Source organism: Sclerotinia sclerotiorum, genomic scaffold (assembly GCF_000146945.2).
Source record: "Sclerotinia sclerotiorum 1980 UF-70 scaffold_2 genomic scaffold, whole genome shotgun sequence".
NCBI classification, from domain to species: domain Eukaryota; kingdom Fungi; phylum Ascomycota; class Leotiomycetes; order Helotiales; family Sclerotiniaceae; genus Sclerotinia; species Sclerotinia sclerotiorum.
This window is the reverse complement of record NW_001820834.1, coordinates 308694-318856: the sequence shown is the minus strand read 5'-3', so window position 1 is coordinate 318856 and position 10163 is coordinate 308694. Positions and strand designations below refer to the sequence as shown.

Genomic DNA, 10163 nt, shown 5'->3' with positions numbered 1-10163 from the left:
TATGTGGTATCAACATTGGAAGTCAACTTTAGGGCTTGGAATGGGAGCACGGGATGCGGGAGTAAAAGGTATCAAATATGACACCCCGGGAAAAATTTTGTGGGTTCTTGATTTCATCCGCTGACACTCGGCCAAGTCGATTTTCTGAGTTACAAACAAGACTAGGGCATAAAAAGTTAGATGATTGACTCGAAAAGAAAATGGTTTATGGAATCATACCTTCGGATGAGGTTCTCGGCTTCCGGTCCAAGTTGAACATCCTCGGGAAAGTACAAATTTGTACGCCAGGCGACAATCTTTCGATACGTATCATGTGCATCTTCGGCACAGAAAGGAGGCCATCCGACTTGACATTCGAACATGATCGTACCAAGACTCCACCAATCGCAATCATAAGAATAACCATGTCCACTGAAAATTTCTGGAGCGATATAATCAGGTGTACCAACAGTTGAGTAAGCCATAACTCTTCGGGACTTCCTCCAGTCATTGATGACGCTTCGGTTACTGACTGTGAGATTGATCTCGTCAAGATTGACTGATTGTCTGTTGTTTCTTGGCTTATTCGATTTTCCTTGCAACAATTGCTGGTAGTATGAATTGTCGTGGAGTTTATGGAAACCGGTGGATAAACCAAAATCAGTTAATTTAACATGTCCACCTCGATCAAGCAAGATGTTGTCGGGTTTGATATCACTGTACAAATTAGCACCAGAAATGAGAGAAATAAAAGGGGACGTCCGAAGCGACTTTCCCCTATTTCAATCAACTTACCGATGAATAAAGCCAAGCTTATGTACAGCTTCGATGGCGAGTACAATTTCCGCAATGTAAAATCTTGTGATATCTTCCGAAAAGATCTCATATTTGATAAGCATAGTCATCAAATCTCCTCCTGGCAAGAATTCCATCAACATGTAAAGGAAATCCTGATCTTGAAAGGTCGTGAAGAGCTTAACAACCCAAGGACTGTCGGACTCGGCCAAGATATCTCTTTCAGCACGAACGTGTGCTAACTGATCCTTCTTGAACATCTCAGTCTTAATTAAAGATTTCATAGCATAAACTTTGCCATCTTGCTTCTTTTGCACTAATTTGACTTCTCCAAAGGCTCCTTTTCCAATGATCTTCAACGTGTTGTAATTGTCTGGTCGGTCCCTGGTGCGTAAAAATCGTAAATATTTGCCCTCTTGCTTGCCTGCATTTGACCAAGTTTGTTCTCGGCGTGATTGGGATTGATTGGGGTCAGCCAGTCGTTGTTCCATCTCGCTTTGTCTGTTGCGGAAATAATTATTTAGTAACAAGTATTAACATCAATCCTTTCAAAATTTCTCACCTAACGTTTCGATCTCTGGCCCTCTTGACACTGTCTTTGAAGAAGTCTGCAGCCAATTGCGAGCACTTTTTTTGGTTGTTTTGTGTCAAATTGCCATATCGGTCCGGGTTCCTCTCTGGAGCTGGCTGAAATTCTGGACGAATTTGCTGCGAAGCTTGAGTGGGCATAGGATTTAAGTAGCTCGAGTAACCTTGCTGTTGGGTTGGTGCTCCAGCAGTTCTTGGTCTTTGACCCGGCGATGCTTGACGATTACCATATGGTGAGCCCCTGCCACCACCTAGATTTTGGTGGGAGAACTGATGGGCCAAACCATTCGTGGCGTCATTTTGTAAATTGACGGATCTTTGTTGGTAGGGTTGCTGTTGTTGTTGCTGTTGTTGATACCCAGCAGGAACCTGTTGTTGCGGGTAGCCTGACGGGGGGTATTGGTTATTCATGAAGTATCCTGCGGGAGGTGCGAATCCTTGGTTATAGGGTTGCTGTGCGCCTTGTTGAGCTTGCTGTTGCTGTTGTTGTTGTGGTTGCTGAGCTTGACCTTGTCCTCCACCTGGAAATATTGGATTTGGAAATGTTGATGGGGTTGTTGGGTATGCACGATCGTTTGGGGCGAATCTGTCGTTTCCGAAATTCAAGTGTAGTCGGTTGTTCATCGGATTACCATTGGCGTTATTGTTACCGACACTATTGCTATTGGGATCCATCTTAATTGTATGGATATTCGACCTAAAAGACGGATATTGGTGAAACGGAGTAGTGTATCTCTTGATCCTAGAGGTCAGGAAATAAAGCGTAGGGAAGTCGCGTTTGCTAAGTGTTAAAGTTTCGTGTCCACCGCTTGTGCGTTGTTCATGGATGGATTGATGGATTCACTTTTTGCTTTTCCCCTCCTCTATTATTCTATTTTTTGATATGAACACTAGATGAAAAGGAAAGATGCTCTCTTCACAGGTTCTCCAAAAAAGAAAGAATTAAAAAAAAATCGAATTGAATTGGACAGAATTGAACTGAATTGAATTGGATCGAGAAACTTTTACAAATAAGTTCTTCTAGATTTATAAAGGGGGATGTTCAAGGCTCTCTCGCACTGGCTGATTTTCTTACATCCTCCCTGACCTAATTAAGGGATGAAGTTCGTTTGGCTCTGGGCTCACCAGCAGCCAGCTTGCTCTCTCTCTCTGTGACATGTAACTTTTCGTAGCGAAGCTCTGATGCCAGCCTTTGGGTCCAAAATCACTGCATAAACGTTTTCCTATTGGTTCAAACGGATCAATGCTTGCTTGAAAGGGAAAACTACTCGGTTTTTGTTGATCATCAGGGGTAAAGGAAGAGAAAGATATAGTCCGTATATTACGATTTGTCTTCCCTTGATTAATTATATTGTTAGGTTTACGGAGCACATACTCGTATTTACGATCTTGAATTGCAGCCTGAGCCTGTTGGGTTTTGAATAAATTTGAAGTCGAAGCAAATCCGTGGTAATTTTAATTAGACTGTGCAAAAGGACATGAACGATTCGCAAGCTTTAACGAAGCTCAGAGTCTCAGAGTCTCTTCGATTTTGCACATCTGTGGAGGTGTATACAGAGCATCCTTAAACATTGAATGTGGAAGCCATCGTGAAAAGATATTTCAGAGGATCTTCTGCAGGAGAACTTTGGAGGTTCCATGCGTTCTATGCATCTTCCCTAGACACAATGGAAAGTTTGTTCTTGGCGTCACCCCTGGAAAGCCTAGAAGCCAATTTCTTCGATAGGTTATCATCGGGTACATACTGCGTAGTACATGTACCGGTCCTGTATTATCTCCGAGTCGCACGTGGAAATGGTGTCAATGATGCTTCGAGGAGTACAAGGGTTACAAGGCGTTAAACTTTTCGAGAGTACATACATGTTCTGAGTACATACCACAAAGAAGTAGTCACACGAGCAAAAGACTCCTGAATTATATACGGAGTAGGTCAATAATATCTCGCGTCGTATCTGATTGAAGTACTTAGTACTCCGTACGTAAGCAGCCCGCATGGGAGAAATGTGAGTCTTCTAGCCTTTCGACAACCCCTGGTGCATGCACATGCTTATCTTGAAGGAACTGGGGTCTTTCCGTCGGATACTTTGCTTTGAGCCTCATTTCACTACAATTCACCACAATTCCCTACTACAGTAATGACATGTCAAAGGTTGCGAAATCAATACCACGACATTACACGGACAGGCAAGATTTACTCTAACAGATATCCGCACTTCAACCTTAATGTCTTCATAAATTATCTCCATGTGGGAAATAGCTAGATGAAATTTCTAGAATACGGTGGAAGTCAATGACACTAAATTTACCTTACCGTGGGCAATCGAAGCGAAAATGAAGCCTACGTGAATGAGAAGATATTTTGAGTGGAGTCCGTATGTTTGATTGCTTTATCCATCGTTATTATCCCTAAACTTTCTCATCATCAATCTCCATCGTCGTCAAGGACAATTTCTAATAACTTAGGATCCCTCGCCCAATCAACACCACTACCAACTACCACAGCACTAGCAGTATTCTTCATGATCCTCCATCTCTGTCTACTATTCTTCATCGCTGCCTCCAACTCATCCAACTGTGCACGAACCTCAGGATCTTGAATGTTTTCTTTCCCTTGACTACTCGCCTCTTCTGCCAAAACCATCATTTCCGTAGCTAGTTCAACGTTCTTCCTGCCCGTAATAATGTTCTCGTTGGACTCTTTCATCAACTCTTCTCTTGATGATTGGAGGTTATTAGATACCTGAGCCAGGTTTTCAGAAAGAGCATCACGTTTCTCAATGAATGGTAGGAGGTCCCTATGGATTTGTTAGTAATGCAAGAAGTATTTTGGAAGAGAACAACCTACTGTTCTATAACGGAGGCATTACTACCCGCATGAACTGCCTTCAATATGGGATTGGCAATAACAACATTTTCAATAATTTTCGACCGTAACGTGTAATTAGCTTTTGACTCAAGAAGGTCTTTCTCTGCCTTTCGGATATCTCCATCAGTGACTTCTTCTGGTTGATCTAAAAATGGTCAAAACACGTGCTCTGAAAATTTGTGTATAGGAACATACCCCCTGAAGAAATAACACCTTGAGCTTTCAACAAAGCGATCTCAACTTGGAGGTCTTCTAATTTGTCATACACTTCCAAAATGCGTTTCTCCTGCTCACTTAAGGGGGGTAAATCGTTGGCCGGTCCCGTCATCTCAACCCCTTCCATACTTTCAACCATTTCTTGACGCGACATCTTCACTTCCGCATCTGCCTTCTAGAGCTCAATACAGAGGAATCCAGATATCTAAGATTTGTTGTTCGTGGGAAACGCGTCTTCTTCGAGAACACACAGATCCAGAAACGGATTAGTTCCCAACAACGGCCAGCCACATATAATGTGTGGCACGCGCTGAATGAAATGAAATAAGGTTAACCTACCTCTTTCAAAATTCTATATCAAATCGATCCATCAATATTCCCAGCTGAAACTTTATTAAGCGTTTTTAGACTTTTCTCATTCATTAAATTGAGTTGTCTCCAATCAACTGTTCTATAGTTAAGGCTACCATCAATTAATACAGGTGTTTTCAATTATTCATTCAATCTGTGTGGCTTGACCAGACAAGGCGGCCAAACCTTAACTCATACACTACCGTCTCCAACCAGCCTTGTGATCTTAGTGACCTTATTAGTACCTTGATCGTTATGCCACAAAACATCTTCTACCTTTCATAAGACGAAGAGCAATCTAGCAAGTTGCTGAAACTGTGAGATGCATGAACAGATATGGAATTACACGTATACATTGCCCATACGGGCCAACATCTTCAAGTCGACCCTGGATCCTTCACCTCGTAAGTTTTCTACATCATGTTAGTTCGATCATAGATGCTGACAACCTGCAAGTTTGGACGATTTCAAGAAATGGGTAGCCAAATATACGCCTATTGCCGCCAGTGATCACATATCTCTTACCGCGGCAGCCAAGGCAGTGCGATTTCAAGCTCTTTCCTCAGAGGTACCCATGATGGCATTGCCAGACTATACATTTACTAATTTAATCTAGCAAGAGATATTCGTATACGATAGGCGCATCATCCAGCAATCCTCTATTGCATCCGCAAAGTCATTGATATCCGAAATCCCTCTACCGCGCAAATACACCGTCTCTCAACCCCCAGACTCGATCACAAACGAGAAGAACCTACAAGCATGGAAAGACCTATTCGCCGAGAGACGGGCATGGGCTGTGAAGGTGGTGGACGATTGTGCTGCCATGTCAGATCAAGCGCAGCAAAGATATATCGAGACAGAGGTGATTACTCGATGCGTGGATACCGCCGTTTTGAATTTGGAGAAGCATGTCAAAGCGCTGGATCAAAAGAATGCGGAGGTTCAAAACGACGTCGAGGAGATGCAAAAGCTCAATACCACTAACAGGAATTGGGAAGCGTCCATATCTCGACTAAAATCACTACCTGCGAGCGCAGATGTGATCAAGTTCATCACAGGCCGGGATTTGTCGAATATGCAGCGCCCGATCACCTTGGGGGACCTGATTGATGCTGAGGAGGTTAAGAGATCTGGAAAGATGTTACGGAACATCTCGACAAACCTCGAGCAAAAGAGTGTAGAGGTCGGTCAAGATGTAGACGAGGTCATGCGAAGAATTGATCTTCTAATCGAAAAGGTCGAGAAGAGTCCTGCACGAGCGGCTATTCCGCATGCTCAAGAGCCTATTTCTTTAATGGAGGATATTGAAGCTATCTCTAAAAAAGTCAATACTGACTGTGAAACTGTCCTGGGCTTTGCTAATACCCCGAAAAATATTTCACAGGCTTCAAAATCGGCCCTTCTTCACACCGAGAAATTCTTACCATCTTTATCGAAAAGAGCACTGGAAATGGAGGGAATGGTGCAGACTGTTACTAAATTGCGAAATTCTACCGCAATCTCGTCCCTAGAGTTCATGTATGACATTGCTAGCCTGACAACAATGCTTGCCGAAGTAAATGGTCGATTTGCCGCCTTGGAGTTAGATAGTGATGTGATTGATGCCTTGCATATGATATCCATGCTAGACACATTACCAGTCACGTATGCTTCATTCTTGGCCGAGGCGGTTAGACGAAGCGAGTGGGATGAGAAAGTCAAATCAGATTCTTCTACCTTGGCTAACGAAATGGCGAATTTCCAGGAGGAGGAAACCAGGCGGCGACGAAAGTGGCAGAAGAACATAGGGGCTACTCTGTGGGAAGAGAAGCCCGAAACGCAAGTCATGGCTTTGGAAGTTATCTTGCATGGGGAGAAAGATGATTGGCCTCAAGCATCTAGACGGGATTTAGAAGAAATTTTCGAAATACTTAAAGCTGACGATTCTCAATCTCCGATCGTAAGCGACATCTCAAGAATCATTTCAGATCTTAACAATCCAACGAGGCAGCAAAGCAGGAGGGCAAATGCCTTTAAAGCAGGAAGTATTCATGAATCTGCTCTTGGCAAAAGTGCTCTCCTGATGCGTGGAGATAATGACGTGTTAAAAAGCCTGCAAGATGATAAATTAAAGCTCGAAAACAAACTTAAAACTGCTGAAAGTCGAGTTCGAAGGCTTGAAGATCTATTCCATCGGCAAACACAGGTTAGCAGGACTTCAAGTGGTAATGTATTTCCAGTACCCAATAATCCTAGCCCGGATGTCCAAAATGTGGCAAATCCCATGGCGTCACCACGTCTCAATGACGACTCTCGTCGTTCTTCCATCTCATCTCGACGCTTTTCTGCAAACCGAGGAGAGGAAGAAAAGGCATTCCAGCAGAAATTGCTTTCCTTGGAGGCAGAATTGATAGCCGAACGTGAACGTGCTTTGGGTCTCGAGAAAGAAGTTTCTGCGAAGAACACCTCAATGAGCGAGTTGAACTCTCAACTTGAAGAAGTAAATTCTATGAAACAAGACCTTTCGGAAAACTTCAAAGCACAGCAACGTGATTTCATGGAAGAGCGCAAATCTTTGGAAGTCGAAATCAAGCGCCTCAAGGCGAGACTAGAAGAGCTGGAGGACGAGATTGATAGATATATAGGCTCCAGAGAGAATGAGAAGTCCGATGTTGATGATCGTCTTCGTCTCTTACAAGGAGAGTTGGAAAAATTACGCAAGGATGCTGCTGCGGAAGCTCAGAAAGCTCAAGGTCAGGTTGACTTTTTGAGAAATGATGCGAAATTACAAAGGGAGACCAATGAAACTTTGGAAAGACAAATGCAGAGCCTCAGAGAAGAAAAGAAGGAATTGATGTCCCGGACTATTCAAGCAGAATCACTCGCTGAGGATCAACTCAAAGCACTGCAAGATATGCATTTACAACTATCGCCGAAGTTAAGGATGCCACAAGAGTTCACAGCTCTTTCAGGATCATTGACCAACAAATCATTGAACCTGTTATCTGACCTTGAGAATACGAAACGGGATTATAACCTTGCGAAGTCACAACGAGATGACGCAGAGACGACAATATCAGAACTCAAAGACGAACTTACGAAATATAGAGAGAAATTTGATCGCGAAGAAAAGGCATCTCGATCCCTTCGCGAAGAATTAGCTTCCGAAAAAGCTAAATTTACCGCTCTCGAGGCCGAACTTACTGATGAACGCCTTCAATTAAGCTCCCTAAGAACCAAGATGGCGGACGGCGAGACGGGCTCCGAAGCTCTGCGCAGTCGTCTGGAGGAAGAAGAACGAAAGGTCACATCATTGTCGGAAGATCTCGCTGGACAGCTTTCACGAATTGGGAGTCTTGAGGAAGAAACGAGATCGCATACAGAGAAAAACCAGTTTGCACAAGAAAGGTTTGAGAGATTGAATAGCCGATTCGATTCACGTACTTCACGTGCAAAAGACCTCACGCAGCGATTGTACTCACAAAATGATAAACTTGTCCGACTACTTGAGCGATTGAGTTATTCTGTCACCAAGGAGAATGGCTCCATGATCATTCAAAAATTGCCAAAGCCTGATCGTAGCATCATCAATGGAAATGATTCCTCGGATGCGGGAAATAAAATCAGGCGAAGCATGACAGGCTCTACAACCATGAGAGCCATGATTGATAGTGGAGATCTCGACTTGTTATATTGGATGCACAACGATGATCCTGAAGCAGAAGGCGAAAAGTATGATGCTTATATCAATTCTATCGGTAGTTTTGATGTGGATAACTTTTGCGAGGTCATCGCAAAGAGAGTCAGGGATATAGAATATACAGCCAAGAAATACTCTAAGGATGCTCGTTCTTACAGGGAAAAGTCTCATAGAGCTCAAAAGGAAGCTCACGAGAAAATTGCTTTCAAGAATTTCAAAGAAGGCGATCTAGCTCTGTTCCTACCAACTAGAAATCAATCTACCGGAGCATGGGCTGCGTTCAACGTTGGCGCTCCTCATTACTTCCTTCGGGAACAAGATTCCCATAAATTGCGCTCACGCGATTGGTTACTAGCTCGAATACACAAGATCGAGGATAGAGTTGTCGACCTCTCCAAGTCCATGACCGACGGTCGCTCCTTTGCAAGTACCGGCGGCGATTCCTTCGAAGATGATAATCCGTTTGATCTTTCTGACGGTCTCCGCTGGTATCTCATCGATGCTGCGGAAGAAAAGCCTGGTGCACCATCTACCCCCGGTCTCGCCAAAAGCACAGTCGCCAGCGCAAATATTGACGCCACAGCAACAATTCGTCGTTCCAAAAAATCATCTACTACCGGTGCTGAAGGTCTCAATAAAACTCTTGCCAAAAGTCTCGATAGTCGTCGGAGTAGTAGTACTTCTAAGAAAGCCATTCCGGCTGCTTCAATACAACTGAGAAAAACAGACTCTACGGCTTCGGTTAGTGGATTGAGAAATGAGGCGAATGATGATGTGACGAGTACGGGTGCGGACTCAATACTTGTGAGGAATGTAGATGGCATTGCTGATGGAAAGGCCAATAGCGAGGTTCGAAACCCTTTGGATAACCTCTTGGGTCCTTGATCTTGACTTGTTTGCGTCTGTCTCTTGTGTTTTTGAACTCTTCTCGCTTGTATGCCTGTGCATATTCTCGTTCTGCTACCAATCATCCTATCTTATGTTATGTTACGTTGTGTTATGTGCTATCGCACCACCCTCCCCAAGCAAAAGCATACGCTGATAGTGCGAGTATTTCTTAGAATATTCATCATGTTCATCATGTTCATCATGTTCACAATAATCATAACTCTCCAGCAGCTTGGGGCACAGCTTTCGGGGAGCAGATGAGTTCGACAGCAGTCGCGGGAACGGGAGAAGGAAGATGTACCGCGGAAGAGGGAGAGGGACATTCATCATCATCTTTATGGCAGAATTATGCGAGGAGATCGGTGGTGTGGGATTCTTTGTGGTCGGTAGATCTTAGTTTGGTGAGTGAGAAGGGGGGGAGACCGAGAGGGTTTTAGGGTTCGGGTTTCTGGTTTCTGGTTTCGGGGTTCTGGTTTTCACGGTTATTGGTTTCTTCAAGGTGTGGGATTAAGAGGGTGATGTGTAGTGGTGATGGTGGTGAGAACAAGTAATCTGTAATTTGGTAGGTAGGTAGGTAGATGGGTAATTAATTGTATGATAGAGATGGGGATAGGGATGGGGATATATGCATGGATGAACGGACGGATGGACGGATCAAAACATAAGGTGCAATATGATGGAATAATTTGACCTGGCTCTGCTTGGTTTGCTTTGCTTTGCTTTTTTGGGGGGGATGTAGGATGGGTGTATATATATCAAATATAAATATAAATTCAAATATAAATATAAACTCAAATA

At 43.6% G+C, this 10163-nt stretch overlaps 3 protein-coding genes across 3 annotated transcripts; 1 reads left to right on the top strand and 2 right to left on the bottom strand.

The window, feature by feature from the left end:
• Positions 1–28: 28 nt before the first annotated feature.
• On the bottom strand, positions 29–2037 carry SS1G_01194 (hypothetical protein; the record flags this gene model as incomplete). Its single annotated transcript, XM_001596951.1, has 4 exons — positions 29–161; positions 220–696; positions 775–1275; positions 1337–2037. 4 exons carry the CDS (start codon positions 2035–2037, stop codon positions 29–31), a joined length of 1812 nt encoding a protein of 603 aa, XP_001597001.1.
• Positions 2038–3784: 1747 nt separating this feature from the next.
• On the bottom strand, positions 3785–4583 carry SS1G_01193 (hypothetical protein; the record flags this gene model as incomplete). The annotated part of the gene is made up of 3 exons (XM_001596950.1): positions 3785–4157; positions 4208–4373; positions 4424–4583. 3 exons carry the CDS (start codon positions 4581–4583, stop codon positions 3785–3787), a joined length of 699 nt encoding a protein of 232 aa, XP_001597000.1.
• A 548-nt stretch (positions 4584–5131) lies between these two features.
• On the top strand, positions 5132–9362 carry SS1G_01192 (hypothetical protein; the record flags this gene model as incomplete). The annotated part of the gene is made up of 3 exons (XM_001596949.1): positions 5132–5199; positions 5252–5363; positions 5412–9362. The coding sequence occupies 3 exons, from the start codon at positions 5132–5134 to the stop codon at positions 9360–9362; spliced, it is 4131 nt and encodes a 1376-aa protein (XP_001596999.1).
• Positions 9363–10163: the final 801 nt, after the last annotated feature.